Source organism: Delphinapterus leucas, chromosome 13 (assembly GCF_059928025.1).
Source record: "Delphinapterus leucas isolate spDelLeu-1000000601 "Yukka" chromosome 13, BTC_Dleu_Yukka2, whole genome shotgun sequence".
NCBI classification, from domain to species: Eukaryota; Metazoa; Chordata; class Mammalia; order Artiodactyla; family Monodontidae; genus Delphinapterus; species Delphinapterus leucas.
In genome coordinates, this window is record NC_143141.1 from 81,390,693 (window position 1) to 81,410,445 (window position 19,753).

General features: G+C 35.4%; 1 protein-coding gene across 2 annotated transcripts in view; it reads left to right on the plus strand.

Moving 5' to 3' along the window:
* Nucleotides 1-19,753, plus strand: part of SMC6 (structural maintenance of chromosomes 6) — a 73,757-nt gene that overhangs the window by 36,920 nt on the left and 17,084 nt on the right. For both annotated transcript variants that reach the window (XM_022554110.3, XM_022554109.2), the window contains 5 exons: nucleotides 1,804-1,918; nucleotides 8,808-8,968; nucleotides 12,359-12,494; nucleotides 13,732-13,812; nucleotides 14,917-15,087. In XM_022554110.3, the coding sequence (XP_022409818.1) occupies nucleotides 1,804-1,918; nucleotides 8,808-8,968; nucleotides 12,359-12,494; nucleotides 13,732-13,812; nucleotides 14,917-15,087 (664 nt within the window). The remainder of the gene's footprint in view (nucleotides 1-1,803; nucleotides 1,919-8,807; nucleotides 8,969-12,358; nucleotides 12,495-13,731; nucleotides 13,813-14,916; nucleotides 15,088-19,753) is intronic.

The window sequence follows — 19,753 nt, forward strand, 5'->3', positions numbered from 1 at the left end:
CCCCAAATCTCTAGGTATTCTTTTGTAATGTCTTCTGCTTATTTCTCCTCACTTGGGAACCTCCAGTATCAGTGTTCCAGACCTCTTCTCCATGTGCACCTACTCCCAGCACTTACTTCCTGGGTGAACTCATCCAGTTTCATGGCTTAAAATATAGTCTATACATTGATGATCACCACTTATGTTTCTAGCTGGGCTCTTTCCTCTGAACTCCAGAATATAATACATTCAATTTATATTTTCCACTTTGATGTCCAAAAGACATTTGAAACTTAACATATCTAAAAGCCAAACTCCTGAGATCCACCCTAAAAACTGCTCTTCCTATAGTCATCCCCATCTCCATTTTTCAGTTGCTCAAGCCAAAACCTCAGTCATCCTTGACTTCTTTCTGCCATCCCACATCCTACTGGCTGTACTTTATAAATGTATCCAGGATCTAAACACTTCTGCAGTGCCACCCTGGTTCACGCCACTATCATAGCTCAAGTGAGTTTTGCTTCTGGTTCCCTTCCATCCACACTCTCAATATCACAGCCAGAGTAAAGTCAGACCATGTCATTCCTCTGCTCAAATCGTCCTGTACGTTCTCATCCTTTTTAGGCCTAACTGCGACCTCTCGGACCCACATGACCTATCCTCTTGCCATCTCTCCTGTCCTTGTGTCCAGTAGCACTCCCAGCACTGCTCATCCACCACAGCACACTGGCCTCCCGGCTTCTCCAACAGCCCTCTTAGGGCCTTTGCAAATGCTGCTCCCTGGGCACGAAATGCTCTTCTTCAGTATGCTAATGTAACTCCCATTTCCTCAGGTGTCTGCCTGTTGACACCTTAGTAAGGCTTTTCCTGACGCTTTCTGTGTTTAAAAGCACAGTATGCCACTTTTTCTTGATTTTTCTGTCTCCCTTCAGTAGAGTGTAAGCTCCATGGGGAGAAGGATGTAGTCTGTTTTGTTTACTGCTATCTCCTCATACTCTGAACAGCATTTTGCACATAGTAGGTGCTCAGTAAATACATGTTGAATTAATGAATGAATAAGTGGAAAACATATATACAAAGATATTTCTTTGTTTTGGAATTCTAGAACTAAGAAAGCAGTAAGAATGCCATTGCCTTTTCCCAATGTGTTTTAATTAAATGACTTTTATGTTTGTATGATAGTGTATAAGATTTAAGAAAATTGTAATGATTAAGTATAACAGGCAATAGGACATAATGATTAAGAATCTGGGTTCTAGAGCTGAGCTGCCTGGTTTAAATCCTAGCCTGACCTCTTACCTTTATGACGTTGGGGAACTTATTAAACTCTCTGCAGCTCATTTGGAAAAAAAAAAATAGAGCGAATAATATTATCTATCTCATATAGTTGTTTTGAGGATTCAATGAGCTAATACAGGTTTCCACAGGGATATCCCTCTGTGGGTATAAAAATCTGTGGATGCTCAAGCCCCATACTTGGTCTTCTGTAGCCACAGTCCGCATCTGCTGATTCTGACAACCACAGATACTGCAGTGCATACTGTATTCATTGAAAAAGAATCCACATATAAGTGGACCTATGCAGTTCAAACTCGTGTTGTTCACGGGTCAACTGTATTTATAATATGCTTAGAACAGTGCCTGGCACATAGTAATATATAAATGTTTGCTAATAAAATAAAATAAACCTATTACGGATGTTTTCAAACATTATCACATATTTTCCACGTCTTGTTACTATCCATCATCTCGTCACCCATTTTAAAAATATACATATATAATTACTGTTTGGTAAGTTAATCCTTATATATTTTTGTCTCCTAGAGCTGCTTATCATCCAGAGTTCCCAACAGTTCTGACAGCTTTAGAAATAGATAATGCAGTTGTCACAAATAGCCTAATTGACATGAGAAGCATAGAGACAGTGCTGCTGATCAAAGTAAGACCAGATGCTTGCTGTATTTTATATTATTCTAAATTTCCTAAACTGAGGTTGGTTATATAAATTCCTATTCTGCTTAAGTACTTGATATTTTTTGAATTCTTTTTCTTAAAGAAACTTTTGAGTTCTGTAAAATAAATCAATGTTTATTCTTCATCAGTATACATATTTCTATTGATATGTACTTGTTAGATTAGATCACCAATATTGTGTTTCATCTATCGGCATAAATTTGCTGAGAAGGGACAAGGGAATTCAAAACAAATCTGTAATTAATACAAACAGAGTCTCTTTTTCTCATTAATGGAACCTGAGAGGCAATGACATCAGTCATCCAAATGTGTATATGTGAATTGCAAGTTCGTATTGTAATTATTTGTGGGCTTGGCCCTCTCATATTTTAGACAGATACTTGAAAGAAAATAATGAAGTCCTCTTGTAAAGGTCTGTTCCAAGGAAGGTTGATTAGGCCTCAGTTAAGCCTAATCCTCTTTTTACTTCCTCTAGGAAGTAATACACTAAATGTTTCCAGGCTTTCCCTACATAATTCAGTGTACTAATCTTTTATTGGAATTTGCTGTTCACTCACATCTTTTCTAGGGTGTAAAAGACATTTAGAAAAAATAAGATTTCATTTTTCTATGAAAAATAAGATTTTTAAGGTAAATATTTTCATGTGAAAAAGTACTTAAAATCTTTAACTTTAGTGGATAGCAATATTAGAATTTAAAAATAAAACCTATCAGGGAGATTGGTTCAAGATGGCAGAGTAGAAGGACGTGTGCTCACTCCCTCTTGCAAGAGCACCGGAATCACAACTAACTGCTGAACAGTCATCGACAGGAAGACACTGGAATTCACCAGTATCTGGTATCTTCCAAAAAAGATACCCCACATCCAAGGACAAAGGAGAAGCCGCAATGAGATGGTAGGAGGGGCGCAATCACAATAAAATCAAATCCCATAACGGCTGGGTGGGTGACTCACAAACTGGAGAACACTTATACCACAGAAGTCCACCCGCTGGAGTGAAGGTTCTGAGCCCCATGTCAGGCTTCCTAACCTGGGGTTCTGGCGATGGGAGGAGGAATTCCTAGAGAATCAGACTTTGAAGGCTAGCAGGATTTGATTGCAGGACTTTGACAGGACTGGGAGAAACAGAGACTCCACTCTTAGAGGGCACACACAAAGTAGTGTGTGCATCAGGACCCAGGGGAAGGAGCAGTGACCCCATAGGAGACTGAACCAGACCTACCTGCTAGTGTGGGAGGGTCTCCTGCAGAGGTGGGGGGTGGCTGTGGCTCACCGTGGGGACAAGGACACTGGCAGCAGAAGTTCTGGGAAGTACTCCTTGGCATGAGCCCTCCCAGAGTCAGCCATTAGCCCCACCAAAGAACCGGGAAGACTCCAGTGTTGGGTCACCACAGGGCAAACAACCAACGGGGCGGGGGGGGGGAACCCAGCCCCACCCATCAGCAGAAAACAGGATTAAAGTTTTACTGAGCTCTGCCCACCAGAGCAACACTCAGTTCTACCCACCACCAGTCCTTCCCATCAGGAAACCTGCACAGGCCTCTTAGATAGCCTCATCCACCAAAGGGCAGACAGCAGAAGCAAGAAGAACTACAGTTCTGCAGCCTGTGGAAGAAAAACCACATTCACAGAAAGACAAAATGAAAAGGCAGAGGACTCTGTACCAGATGAAGGAAAAAGATAAAACCCCAGAAAAATAACTAAATGAAGTGGGGATAGGCAACCTTCCAGAAAAAGAATTCAGAATAATGATAGTGAAGATGATCCAGGACCTTGGAAAAAGAATGGAGGCAAAGATTGAGAAGATGCAAGAAATGTTTAACAAAGACCTAGAAGAATTAAAGAACAAACAGACAGTGATGAACAATACAATAACTGAAGTGAAAAATACACTAGAAGGAATCAATAGCAGAATAACTGAGGCAGAAGAACGGATGAGTGACCTGGAAGACAGAATGGTGGAATTCACTGCTGTGGAACAGAATAAAGAAAAAAGAATGAAAAGAAATTAAGACAGCCTAAGAGACCCCTGGGACACCATTAAATGTAACAACATTCGCATTACAGGGGTCCCAGGGGAGAAGAGAGAGAGAAAGGACCAGAGAAAATATTTGAAGTGATTATAGTCAAAAACTTCCCTAACATGGGAAAGGAAATAGTCACCTAGGTCCAGGAAACACAGAGAGTCCCAGGCAGGATAAACCCAAGGAGAAACATGCCGAGACACATAGTAATCAAATTGACAAAAATTAAAGACAAATAAAAGTTATTAAAAAAAAAAAAAAAGTTATTGACAGCAACAAGGGAAAATGACAAATATCATAATAGAGAACACCCATAAGGTAAACAGCTGATTTCTCAGCAGAAGCTCTACAAGCCACAAGGGAGTAGCATGATATATTTAAAGTGATGAAAGGGAAAAACGTACGATCAATATTACTCTACCCAGCAAGTATCTCATTCAGAGTTGATGGAGAAATCAAAAGTTTTACACACAAGCAAAAGCTAAGAGAATTCAGCACCAACAAACCAGCTCTACAACAAATGCTAAAGGAACTTCTCTAAGTGAGATACACAAGAGAAGAAAAGGACCTACAAAAACAAACCCATAACTATTAAGAAAATGGTAATAGGAGCATACATATCGATCATTACCTTAAACGTGAATGGATTAAATGCTCCAACCAAAAGACACAGGCTCGCTGAATGGATTCCAAAACGAGACCCATATATATGCTGTCTACAACAGACCCACTTCAGACCTAGGGACACATACAGACTGAAAGTGAGGGGATGGAAAAAGATATTCCATGCAAATACAAATCAAAATAAAGCTGGAGTAGCAGTACTCATATCAGATAAAGTAGACTTTAAAGTAAAGAATATTACAAGGGACAAGGGAGGACACTACATAATGATAAAGGGATCAATCCAAAAAGAAGATATAACAATTATAAATATATATACACCCAACATAGGAGCACCTCAATACATAAGGCAACTGCTAACAGCTATAAAAGAGGAAGTCGAAAGTAACACAATAATAGTGGGGGACTTTAACACCTCACTTACAACAATGGACAGATCATCCAAACAGAAAATTAATAAGGAAATACAAGCTTTAAATGACACAATAGACCAGGTAGATTTAATTGATATTTATAGGACATTCCATCCAAAAACAGCAGATTACACTTTCTTCTCAAGTGCGCGTGGAAAATTCTCCAGGATAGATCACATCTTGGGTCACATATCAAGCCTCAGTAAATTTAAGAAAATTGAAATCATATCAAGCATCTTTTCTGACCACAACGCTATGAGATTAGAAATCAATTACAGGGAAGAAAACGTAAAAAACACAAACACATGGAAACAATACGTTACTAAATAACCAAGAGATCACTGAAGAAATCAAAGAAGAAATCCAAAAATACCTACAGACAATGACAATGAAAACACGATGATCCAAAACCTATGGGATGCAGCAAAAGCAGTTCTAAGAGGGAAGTTTATAGCTCTACAAGCCTACCTCAAGAAACAAGAAAAATCTCAAATAAACAATCTAACCTTACACCTAAAGGAACTACAGAAAGAAGAACAAACAAAACTCAGTGTTAGCAGAAGGAAAGAAATCATAAAGATCAGAGGAGAAATAAATGAAATAGAAACAAAGAAAAAAATAGCAAAGATCAATAAAACTAAAAGCTGGTTCTTTGAGAAGATAAACAAAATTGATAAACCATTAGCCAGACTCATCAAGAAAAAGAGGGAGAGGACTCAAATCAATAAAATCAGAAATGAAAAAGGAGAAGTTACAACAGACACCACAGAAATACAAAGCATCCTAAGAGACTACTACAAGCAACTCTATGCCAATAAAATGGACAACCTGGAAGAAATGGACAAATTCTGGGAAAAGTGTAAGCTCCCAAGACTGAACCAGGAAGAAATAGAAAATCTGAACAGACCAATCACAAGTAATGAAATTGAAACTGTGATTAAAGATCTTCCAACAAACAAAAGTCCAGGACCAGATGGCTTCACAGATGAATTCTATCAAACATTTAGAGAAGAGCTAACACCCATCCTTCTCAAATTCTTCCCAAAAATTGCAGAGGAAGGAACACTCCCAAACCCATTCTATGAGGCCACCATCACCCTGATACCAAAACCAGACAAAGATACTACAAGAAAAGAAAATTACAGACCAATATCACTGATGAATATAGATGCAAAAATCCTCAACAAAATACTAGCAAACAGAATCCAGCAACACGTTAAAAGGATCATACACCATGATCAAGTGGGATTTATCCCAGGATGCAAGCCTTCTTTGATATACTCAAATTAATCAATGTGATACAACACATTAACAAATTGAAGAATAAAAACCATATGATCATCTCAATAGATGCAGAAAAAGCTTTTGACAAAATTCAACACCCATTTATGATAAAAACTCTCCAGGAAGTGGGCATAGAGGGAACCCACCTCAACATAATAAAGGCCATATACGACAGACCCACAGCAAACATCATTCTCAGTGGTGAAAAACTGAAAGCATTTCCTCTAAGATCAGGAACAAGACAAGGATGTCCATCTCACCACTATATTCAACATAGTTTTGGAAGTCCTAGCCACAGCAATCAGAGAAGAAAGGGAAATAAAAGTAATACACAGTGGAAAAGAAGAAGTAAAACTGTCTGCTCTTTGCAGATGATATGATACTATACATAGAAAATCCTAAAAATGCCACCAGAAAACTACTAGAGCTAATCAATGGATTTGGTAAATTGCAGGATACAAAATTAATGCACAGAAATCTTGCATTCCTATACACTAACAACGGAAGATCAGAAAGAGAAATTAAGGGAACAATCCCATTCACCACTGCAACAAAAACAATCAAATACCTAGGAATAAACCTACTTAAGGAGGTAAAAGACCTGTACTCAGTAAACTATAAGACACTTATGAAAGAAATCAAAGCTGAAACAAGCAGATGGAGAGATATACCATGTTCTTGGATTGGAAGAATCAATATTGTGAAAATGACTATACTATCTAAAGCAATCTACAGATTCAGTGTAATCCCTATCAAATTAACAGTGGCATTTTTTACAGAACTAGAACAAAAAATCTTAAAATTTGTATGGAGACACAAAAGACCCCGAATAGCCAAAGCAATCTCGAGGAAAAGAAATGGAGCTGGAAGAATCAGACTCCCTTACTTCAGACTATACTACAAAGCTATAGTCATCAAGACAATATGATACTGGTACAAAAACAGAAATATAGATCAATGGAACAGGAAAGAAAGCCCAGAGATAAACCCATGCACCTATGGTCAACTAGTCTATGGCAAAGGAGGCAAGGATATACAATGGAGAAAAGACGGTCTCTTCAATAAGTGGTGTTGGGAAAACTGGACAGCTACATGTAAAAGAATGAAATTAGAACACTCCCTAACACTATACACAAAAATAAACTCAAAATGGTTTAGAGACCTAAATGTAAGACCAGACACTCTAAAACTCTTAGAGGAAAACATAGGACAAACACTCTTTGACATAAATCACAGCAAGATATTTTTTTATCCACCTCCTAGAGTAATAAAAATAAACAAATGAGACCTAATGAAACTTAAAAGCTTTTGCACAGCAAAGGAAACTACAAACAAGACAAAAAGACAACCCTCAGAATGGGAGATAATATTTGCAAATGAATCAACGGACAAAGGGTTAATCTCCAAAATACATAAACAGCTCATGCAGCTCAATATTAAAAAAAAAAAATCCAAAAGTGGGCAGAAGACCTAAATAGACATTTCTCCAAAGAAGACATACAGATGGCCAAGACGCACATGAAAGGCTGCTCAACATCACTAAATATTAGAGAAATGCAAATCAAAACTACAATGAGGTATCACCTCACACCAGTTAGAATGGGCATCATCAGAAAATCTACAAACAACAAATGCTAGAGAGGGTGTGGAGAAAAGGGAACCCACTTGCACTGTTGGTGGGAATGTAAATTGATACAGCCACTATGGAGAACAGTATGGAGGTTCCTTGAAAAACTAAAAATAGAATTACTGTATTACCCAGCAATCCCAGTACTGGGCATATACCCAGAGAAAACCATAATTCAAAAAGGCACATGCCCTCCATTGTTCATTGCAGCACTGTTTACGATAGCCAGGTCATGGAAGCAACCTAAATGCCCATTGACAGATGAATGGATAAAGATGTGGCACATATATACGATGGAATATTACTCAGGCATAAAAAGGAACGAAATTGGGTCATTTGTAGAGACGTGGATTGATCTAGAGACTGTCATACAGAGTGAAGTAAGTCAGGAAGAGAAAAACAAATATCGTATATTAATGCATATATGTGGAACCTAGAAAAATGGTACAGATGAACTGGTTTGCAGGGCAGAAATAAGAGACACAGATGTAGAGAACGAAGGTATGGACACCAAGCGGGGAGAGTGCCGGGGGTGTGTGTGTGTGTGATGAATTGAGAGATTGGGATTGACATGTATACACTGATATGTATAAAATGTATGACTAATAAGAACCTGCTGTATAAAAAATAAATAAAATTCAAAAAAAACTATCAGTTTGTCATAAAACATCATTTCTTACGTTTTTAAGGCTCTTAATAGTTTAATTCTTTGAATCTTGAAAGTTGTTTTTTAAATTATTTTTCTCATGGAATTATTTCATTTGAATGTTTAAATAAAAATACTTGAATCTTAAAGTGGTAATAGGTAATATTTTGAAATTACATACAACAGAAATGCTTTGGCATATTTTTAAAATGTATTTTCCCCTCTATTTTTTTAGAATAATTCTGTAGCTCGTGCAGTAATGCAGTCCCAAAAGCCACCCAAGAATTGTAGAGAAGCTTTTACTGCTGATGGTGATCAAGTTTTTGCAGGGCGTTATTATTCATCTGAATATACAAGACCTAAGTTTCTCAGCAGAGATGTGGATTCTGAAATAAGGTTAGTGTCCAGTGTAGCTTTACTGTATTATTCCCACTAGTTCTTTGGGGTTCATTTCTTTTCGTATTAGTAGTTATGTCAGTGAAGAATTGTGAGTAATCTGTTTGGTCTTAAAAGATCATTTAGCTGGATGTAGAATTCTAGATTGATGGTTATTTTCCATCATGACTTTGATGATAGTATTCTGGGTTTGATGAGCTGGTCTGCACATTGATTATTACCTGTCTGCAAGGAGGTAAGGAGCTTAACTCAGAATGTAAATCAGCTACATCACTATACCATTGTTTAGTTTTGCTGATTTTTCTCAGCGAGAGTACAAGTGTGCTGGGTATACATTCTGGCTCAAGGTCTTTGCTGTGTCTCTGCCTGGTACTTTGAGTCACACTGTTCTAGAAGAAAAATCAGTCCGCACCGTTAGATCAAATGCTTAGGGAGATAGAGCTGCTAGAGGAGATGCAGTGAAAAGCCAAACAAAAAACTAAAGGTACTTAATAAGATTCAAACGTGTGCAAAAAGAATTTTTGGTATGAAAAAAGCATGATTTTCCCAACTGAACTGTCAGTTGATGAATTGATAAGGTGGAGCTGAATTAGTGACCTAGAAGACCTCAAGCAGAAGAACATAGAACTTAGGTAAAAGCACTATCTAAGAAAACTGAGTAAAGGTGAAAGTATTCTAAATGGCTTTTATATATGGGGGAAATGAGGTTTTTTTTTCAATAGATATCTGATTTTCAAATTATATTAGTTATTTTTGTATGATTATGAGAGCAGCATAAAGCAAAATAACCATAGTGGATATTGGGAAGTTTAGTAAAATTTCTTTTTTAGCAACAGAAAACTGTTGAATGACCTGCAACTTGTTATTACAGCACTCAACACACATTTTAAATTGACACTGAATCTTTGTGATAGGATAGATGAAAATTCATCAATGTCTGAACATACCTGTGTAAAAGTGACCTGTAAAGTGATAAATTTTTGTCCGCTGTGCCATGACATTTAAATCAGGCCCTTCTAATTCTTAACTGGGTAAGACTAAATTATATAGTACTCAAGCAAACATGAATGCAAATGTATGAACAGTATCATGGTACTGTTACTGTGTGTGATTCGTACTTTTTCTTTCAACAAAAAATGCCTTGTGCATTTGTGTTCCACATCTTTAAATAAAGTATGACATTCTTGGAAAAGGTAGTAAGTGTATCAGCAGCAAATCAGGATCCCTGATTCTAGCATTTTAGTAGTAATGGTTTAAGACTTACTTATGAAGTTAATAATTGGCTTCATTTTTAGCTAAAATATTTGCATCAATGTGTAGTGGACAGAGCTTTTGTTTTAAAAGCCAGGTGAACATTGGTTTTTTAAAAATTGTTTCTCACCTTGATAAACTTTATTGATTGAAAATGTACTAAGTTATCATGATACTTAAATGATATTTGTGTCATCTGTTTTGACCTGAACCAGTATGATAGTTATCTGATATTTGGAAATTTAAAATAATTCACTGGTGTTTTTTAAATACAGAAAATATAAATTGGAAAACAAAGTAGCTTATAATTCCATCTCTCCACAGTCCCTGTTGACATTTTAAAAATGATTAAAAGTAATATAGGCATATGGTTCAAACAGTACGGAAATGAATGCAATGAAAAGTGAAGTCCTTTGCCCCCACTTAGGTATAATGTTTTCAAGGTTCATCCATTTGTGCTGTGTATAAGTACGCATATGGTTTCTGTGTCTTGCTTTTTGTCTCAATATTATATCTTGGAGATTGTTCCATATCAGGACACTTAGAGCTGCCCCTTGGTATGGCTGTTCCATAATCTACCTGACCAGTTCCTGTTGATGGACATACGTGTTATCTGCAGTTTTCTCCTACTCTAGCAGTGCTGCAGTGAGAACGCACATGTGTATCTTGGCACACTTCCGAAAGTATGTGCATAGATTAAATTCTAAATGGTGAAAATGCTGAGTCAAAGAATATGTGAATTTTAAAATTTTAAAATTCATTGTTTTATTAACATACAATTTATGACCTGATTTTAAATATTTAATAACATTAAACAGTTACTAATATTTTTAACACTTAATAATATTAAGTGAGCCTTAATATTTATTAAAATAAATATTTAAATTTTATTTTATTATTATATAAGTTGATCATTTAATAGCGATTGCCAAATGACTACAGAGCAATTGATTCCCTAATCCCCTCCCACACTATGAGTATATGAAGTACGCTTTTCTATACCCTCATCAACTCAGCACTGGCAGGTTCCTGTTGATGAAAGATGGCTCTGAAATAGTTTTTGCATCTGGCTCCATTTTTACCAGAAATACCACACTTATTCTCCTCTTTTTCTCATTTGTTTATCATTCATTCAGCTAACATCATTGATTTTTGTTTTTAATTTTGAGAATTCCACAAGGTAGCACGGTTCTAATAGTTCATCAAATTTAAGATGCTCTGTTATTTTATATACCAGTAAAAAAGAAAAGCATTGATAGTTGAACCATGGACTGGAAGATGATTTCAGAATTCAGAGATGTTAAAATGTGGAAAAGTGTGCATCTTAGTGAAATCTGGCATACACTCTTTATCAGAGAAGAGTTGTTCTTAATTGCACAGGTGGTTCTCTTCCACCAGGCACAGAGTTTTAGAAGACAGAGTCAGTGAGACAGGAAAAGATCACTTCTGAAAGACAGTTGCCTCTGCTGGCATAGAGACCCCTTATGGCTTTGGCATCTGCCGACCTTTCCCTCCACCTCTTTTCATTGTCCTCCTCTCCTTTCCTTTCACTCCCCACACATTCATAGCATTTATTTACCGCAGAAAATGTTGAGCTGACCTTCAGTTTTACTGACCTTCAGTCTTATTTGTTTTTCACCTCTTTGTGCCTTCGTGTATTTCTTTCCATCTTCTCCTCCAGGTGGTCCATCTGGTGAAAACTTCAGAGAACACAAGTCAGTTGTCACTTCTCCCAGAATTACTCTTAGGTTCCTGTCGTATTGTGGACATATAGTGCAGTGTCCTGTTCACATTTCAATGTTATGGTTTATTTCCTGATGTTTTTTCCCTTTTCGTTTGATTCCTTTATGCCTTAATTTTTTTCTACCTCTGCCTATCACTGTGCATAACGCCTACCACAGATAAATCATAAATACTTACTAATGAAGTAAGTAAAATTTAATTCCAGTTTAGAAGATGTTTTTTGAAATCTCTGTATTTTCATGTTTTGAATTACTTGGTAGGAATAGAGAACTGGTTTAACTGCATAGGTTTTGCAAAAAAGCTATTAAAAATAGGGCTTTCTTTGTAAAGATATAAATATTTGTAATATTCAGAAGTAAATTTAAAGTATTTTTTTACCCTCTCTTCTCTATTAAGTGACTTGGAGAATGAGGTTGAAAATAAGAAAGCCCAGATATCAAATCTTCAGCAACATTTGTCTGCCCTTGAAAAGGATATTAAACACAATGAAGAACTTCTTAGAAGGTGCCAACTGCATTATAAAGAGTTAAAGGTAAAAAAACATCATTTGTTTTCTCAACTTAATCATTTCCAAGTTATTTTTAAGGTCTTAACATTCATTTAGTTAGACGAATAGTTCTCAACTATTTTGGCCTCAAGCCCCTTTACAATCTTAAAAGAGCTTTTGCTTGTTTGGGTTTTATCTATCAGTATTCATGTTATTAAAAATTAAAGCAAAATTTAAGAATGTTTATTAATTCATTTAAAAATAATAAGTACATTATGTGTTAACATAACATTTTTATGAAAAATAACTATTTTCCAAAACCAAAAAGATTTAGTAAAAAGATTGATGTTTTTTATATTTTTTTAAATCTCTAACATCTGGCTTAATAAAATTCACCTGAACTGTCATATCAGCTTCTGTAATCAGTCTGTTGCAATATTACACATCATAGTTATAAACCTCCTGTACACCTGTAAGAAATCCATAGTAAAATTGGCCTTAAAAAAAAAAGTAATGCCGGCCTCCCTGGTGGCGCAGGGGTTAAGAATCTGCCTGCCAATGCAGGAGACACGGGTTTGAGCCCTGGTCCGGGAAGATCCCACGTGCCAGAGAGCAGCTAAGCCTGTGCGCCACAACTACTGAGCCTGCGCTCTAGAGCCCGCGAACCCCAGCTACTGACCCCGCGTGCCACAACTACTGAAGCCCGCGCGCCTAGAGCCCGTGCTCTGCAACAGGAGAAGCCACCACAATGAGAAGCCTGAGCGCAGCAACAAAGACCCAACACAGCCAAAAATAAATAAAATAAAATAAATTTTAAAAGAAAAAAAGGCTTTTAAATAAATAAATAAATAATGCCTTAGTGTTTTCATGAAAATAGTGTTGACTTCATGGACCCTCTGAAAGAGTCTCAGAGACACCCAGGAGATAGTGGGATTGGACTTTAAGAACCACTGGAGTAATCTTTCCATAACTTGAGACTGGATGTTTCAGGAAAGTACTTTCTCTGTGGACTCAATACTGTCATCATTTTAAATGCTAAGGTGGAGTACTTACATCTGCTTTGCATGAGAGTGGATTAGCAATAATGGGGATCAAGGCAGACTTTATACATACTTTTCTTTGGTTCATTTAATACTAATGTGTCTCTTTCATTAACTATGGAATCCTTCTGTAACATAAAGCAGAGTAGAACTTTGTTGATTAATACATCCTTGCCCAGGGTTTTTGTTTTTATTTTTCATTTATTTCTATTTACTAAAATCTAAATACTGTTTTTCAAAAGATGAAAATAAGAAGAAGTATTTCTGAAATTCGGGAACTTGAGAATATAGAAGAACACCAGTCTGTAGATATTGCAACCTTGGTAAGATTCTTTTCCTCAATTTAAATGTAATGTTAAAGGAGAAATCTGTCATTTAAGTTAAGAGTATCTACTCTCAGCTTTATAAAAAAATCCTTTTTTGAGGCTACTTTTTATGATTGCTATATCCATTTACAAATAAGGTAGAAACTACCTGGTGTATGGCCTTCAAGTTCCTTAATATTTTGTATATGTGACTTGCATGCATTGTAATTGGTTTTGTCTTCTTCTGTTGATACATGAAATAAAACTTTATGAGAGTTTATTATGTAAATAGTGCCCTTTCAAACCAAACTACCTAGCATTTTTTTTCAGAATTAATCAGTATCAATATTAGTGATATCTTTTAGTCAGTTGAAGTTGGTCTCTTTGCATTATTTTCTTTTTTCCAAGTTAATGGTTTTAATTCACCGCATATTTGTTACTCTATTTTAATTTCTCTTAGACATCTTTTTATGACATTCAGCTTAGCTCTCTGGGTTACCATAAGTAGTGAATTAGATAGATTGCAGAGTCTTGTTAAAATGAATCAGTTTTTACCAATTGTCTACTCTCTACCAGGCATCATGTTAAATGCTGAGGGAGACAACAGTGAACAAAACAGATCAAGTCCCTGCACCGATGGAGCTTTACTCTAATAAGAATTTGTCTTCATTTTTTATTAGTAATCTGGTTTTCCACTTAGTGTTTTTCTGCTTTCATTACTTTTATTGATAAATTTCTTAAAGGTATGGACTGTGTCTTGTTTATTTTTGTTTACTCAGCATCTAACACATTGTCTGGCATAAGATATATATTTATATACATTATATTTTGAAAGAAAAAGTGAGTAGATAGAATAAAAGTTACCCCTTTTGATTATGACCTCAAGCACAATGTAGTTTGTCTTCTAAATGTAATCCTTTTCTATTTTTGAACCTATTTCTTCTACCTCCTAATTTACCATTAAGAGTATGAAAATATCATAATTTGTTCTTTGTATTTGTCTTTAATCTGATTTACTTGTAGCCTATAGTTTCTTCTCTTCTAGAATTGTTTGTACTGTTTTTCTATTTGATTACTTAAAAGTGTTTTAATTAATTCTATATGCTCTGTAAATGTTGCCAGGAAGACGAAGCTCAAGAAAATAAAATCAAAATGAAAATGGTTGAGAAGAACATGGAACAACAAAAAGAGAATATGGAACATTTTAAAAGTCTGAAAATAGAAGCGGAAAACAAGTATGATGCAATTAAACAGAAAATTAATCAGCTATCAGAGCTAGCAGATCCACTTAAGGTATGTATTATTGTTACTCTACTATATATATTTTTTATGTTTCAGTTTTATATACACAGTATACCAGCTAGATATTACCTCAACAGAATTTATGGCTAAATGTAAATGTAGCTGTATAAAACTGGGCTGTAAACCAGCTTTTCGTCATTAGATCAATTAGAATTAAACACTCTGCTCACACCTTTAAGGAGAATAAATTGCCAAATTTCTGACCCCCCAGAAGATTACAGCTTTTGTTACCTTTTTATTTTGTGAGATTTTTTCTTCTTTCAGAACTAGAGGCAGGACATCTTATCTGTCCATACTGTTTCTGTGCTTATCTGTTCTCTTGTCCCACTTTTCCTCAATAGCTGAAGAATTAGTTGATACAAAAGCCAGCTTGAAATAAAATGCTACCCAATTCCCATTTATTAACATATCTGCATTATATTCCAGCTAGAATTCAATCGGCTTTTTTTTTTTTTTAAAGCACATACTTTTTGGAACTAAATTAGGGAAATAAAGTTATTTAACAATTAAATTCTGTAAATTTCACCATGTTTAATAGCTTTGTTGTCAAGTAGCTTATTATCATTCTCATTTTTATGAATAACTCAATTATTCTCGAAACCTCAAATTTTATTTATAAGACATTGAGAAGATTTAATAGTATGTTTTAAGAGGAGAAAGGTTTATTGACAATATAACCCCCTTTTTTTGCAGGAAAATTACCCCTTTGAATCAAAATGTATTTAGATATTTTAAAAATTTTAAAGAATTTGCATGCATATGAACTTTACTGTAATTGTCTCCATTGTCAATTTTAGAAAACATAATTTATTAAAGGAAGTCAGAGGAGGAGCCGAGCAGAAACAACTTTCCTCTGTTTGCGGTGGCCTCTCTATAGCTGCTTTCCATAGAGCTGTGATTCCTGCCTGCTATTGTAATGCAAGGTGGTTTACTTTTTTTCTATTTGAGATAAGAATAAAAAATGGGGAAATAGACTGATAAATTACTGATTAAAAAGAATATAAAATTTTAATAATAAAGTTTGAGGAAGGAAAAAAGTATTAAGGATACTATTGGAAAAGACAAATAGTAGTTACTACAGGAAATTAGAATTAAAAACACAAAAAGTCCAAGATAAAAAAGAAGACAAAATTAGTTTTTAAAACAAAATAGAATAAGAAGAGATAAAATAAGTATGAAAATTGTCAGGAATAGGAGAGAGAGAATTCAAAACTCAGAAATTAGAGCAGTGAAGTTAAAATAAAGATGAGATAAAAGAAAATTTTAAATGGGTGAAGGATTGAGCAGGGAAACTTAAAATCAAAGTGATAAAGTATGCTAAAACAATATAGGAAAAGAAATAATTAGCACCCGAATTGTCCCAGATAGCTTAAAATTAAAAACAAAAAATGAAGGATAAGCTGTGTTCTGTTCTTTTAGGGACGTGTAGGCTAACGCAACTCCTGGAATTGGGAGTGTGTAGATAAGTTCAAGAGCGGAAAATATGGGCAGAAGGCAGTAAGAATTCTTGCTCTTTAGTTCTTTGCCTTGGTTGCAAATAAGTGAAAGCTAGACGAGTCCTTCAGTAAACCTGCATGCAGTCAGCCAGTAGCCAAGAGGGTTTTCCTTTGCAATATCACATCCCAATAGCCATCCCAATAGGTAACAACAGGACCAAGAATATTTGGCTAACAAAAGAATTCAATTCCTCAGAAACTGTCTTTGTGATATATTAGCAGCTTCTAAATGTAATGTGTTTGCTATCAGGATGTTTGTTCATTTTGTGTCAGAGGAGTGGTGAGGAGTGGAATACTCTGTTCAAGTATGTAGTCATTGAAATCTTCGCATAAGATTTCAGTATTTTTCTCCCTTTGAACAGTTTATTTTGATTTACACTGTAAACGTAATGCTTTAGTCACAAATTAAATTTTTTGTACAGGGAGCATGACCTACATCAAAAATGATGGTCTGCATTTTGGAGTAGGAGGGCCTCTCAGTTTCTGATAGAGATAATAAGTGTTTATTTGGATTGAGGCTGACCATGCTTTTGAAAATTCCAAGATCTAATGATCTATAGCTTTTTAAAACCTCATAATTGATGTAGAGTTATATGAAGCAAGTGGCTATAATACATACTGTAGCAATTTATCCAATGTTGTCAGGTAGCTAAAATTGGTTATTTAGGCATCAAAGAGAATAAAATTTTTCAATGATTCTGTCCCTTCTAGCATCTCAGCCTATCTTTTTAAAGGCTGAACTTTTTAGGGCTACATCAGGATTAATTTTAGATCTAATCCAACCTGGTCCTCACCCCAAAACCAGGATGAGTGTCACTAACTGGTGTTTAATATCTCTAAGTCTCTGTTTCACCGTCAACAACATGAAATTAAAAGAAATACTCTCTTGGTTCCTTTTTAGTTTTAAATTTGATGGTACCTATGATATAAATTTATTAAATATATAAGGACAAGTCAAAAGCCATGATAAACGTGGAGAAAAGAACATTAAATCCTTTTTCATCCTATTTTATAAGTCAAGTCTTTCCCTTTCTAAAGTTGCTAGGAGAAAAGATTAAGCAACACAAATCTGCCCTGATATAATTGACCCCTTTGGCTCTAGAAAGCTGATTTGGTTCCCTAAAGCAAATGTGGACATATTTTGAAAGTTTCTACCAAAAATGATTAGAAAATTTAGTGTTTAACCATTCTGTTTCATAAGGTATTGCAATTTCTAACTGTAGTATCTCCTACTATATACATTGCACCCATTTTCTTTTATTCTCCTCAAAGTAAAGAAACAGAGTATCTCCATACTCCATATAACAAAGTTTTTATTTTTAATAGAACTCTGCTATAAAAGCTGTATATTATTAAGTGTCTACCTTGAGTGATAGTTATTTTTAGCAGTACGAACAAGATGCAGTAAATTGTATTCTTAGGTCAGCAAATAGCCTAAATCTGTTCTTTTATATGAGGTAAATACTTGCAATTTTTAGATACTTCACATGTTCTTTTTCTTTTCGGGATATCTCCAAATATTCTGTCTTCCTTGATGCTGTTGTTTTGTTTTGTGTTCGTTTCTTTTTCCTTATAACTGTGATTCTTGAGGGTGAACATGATCATCATAGCATGTATGTCCAGTACTAGGCTCAAAAAACAGACTGACTGAAATTTAATTTGATGGTTATTAAATCAAGAGCCATTTTAAAAATTGAGATTCAGGGATTCTCAACCTACTAAAACAGAATCTCCAAAGGTGGAGTTTGGAAATCTGTATATTTTTTAAAACATCCAAATTGATGATAAAGAAGTCAATCTGTATATCAGTATTTGAGAAAGCTGCTGCAGTTGGTGGCTATGTGTATATATATATATATATATATATATATATATATATATATATATATCATCTTCTAAATAAAATCTTTTCACCAGGCTATGCCTTCTTTAAAGACATTTGTTTACTGCATGTACTCAAATAGAAGGCAGATGCCCATAACAAGGGAAAAATCCAGTAACAAAGGAAAATGTATTTTAGTCGCCATTCATATGTGAAATTATTAGGCAAAATAATCAAAATGTGTACTTGACGTTAGGTCTACTAATTTAATTATACATGAACACAAAATCACAGGTACAAAGTGATATATTTAACATTTAGAAATACTGCTTTGTTTCCATTTACATTTCATGAATTAATTTTTTTAACCTTTCTCATGTGTCTTCAGCGTTGGCATCTTTACGGTGATTAGAGCTGTATTTTCAGTAATTAGAAGAGTTGAGTGATGGATTTTTCCAGAGCTCTTGATCTTCTCTTTCATCTATATTATTTTAAATATAGCACTTTTAATAAAGCATCTTTTGGGCTTCCCTGGTGGCGCAGTGGTTGAGAGTCCACCTGCCGATGCAGGGGACACTGCTTCGTGCCCCGGTCCGGGAAGATCCCACATACCACGGAGCGGCTGAGCCCGTGAGCCATGGCCACTGAGCCTGCGCGTCCGGAGCCTGTGCTCCGCAACGGGAGAGGCCGCAGCAGTGAGAGGCCCGCATACCGCAAAAAAAAAAAAAAAAAAATCATCTTTTAATTTAAATAGGGTAAAATTTACTCTTTTTTGTGTCAAAACTTAGGAGTTTTGATAAATGCATAAAGTTGTGTACGCAACACCACAATCAAGATACAGAACAGTTCTATTATCCCTCCCCCCACCCCCCTCCGAAATTCCCTTACAGGGCTCCTTCGTAGCCAAACCTCCCCCGCCCTTAATCTCTGGCATCACCGATCTGCTCTTTATCACTGTGGTTTTGCCTTTTACATAATATCACGTAAGTGGAATCATAATATGTAACCTTTTGAGTCTGGCTTCTTTCATTTAGCATGGCGTATTTGAGACTTACTCATGTTATCATTATCTGATTAATAGCTTATTCCTTTTTTATTACTGAGTAATAATTCCACTGTATGGATGTACCACAGCTTGCTTATTCATGTACCTATTAAAGAACATTTGGATGGTTTCAGTTTTGGTGCTTATGAATAAAGCTGCTCTAAACTTTTAAGTGTAGGTTTTTGTATGATAGGGTTTCATTTCTCTTGGTTAAGTGCCTCGTACTATAGTAAATGTTGTAGATTTTTAATGCATTTTTCAATTATTCCTCCTATGTAGAAATATTACTGATTT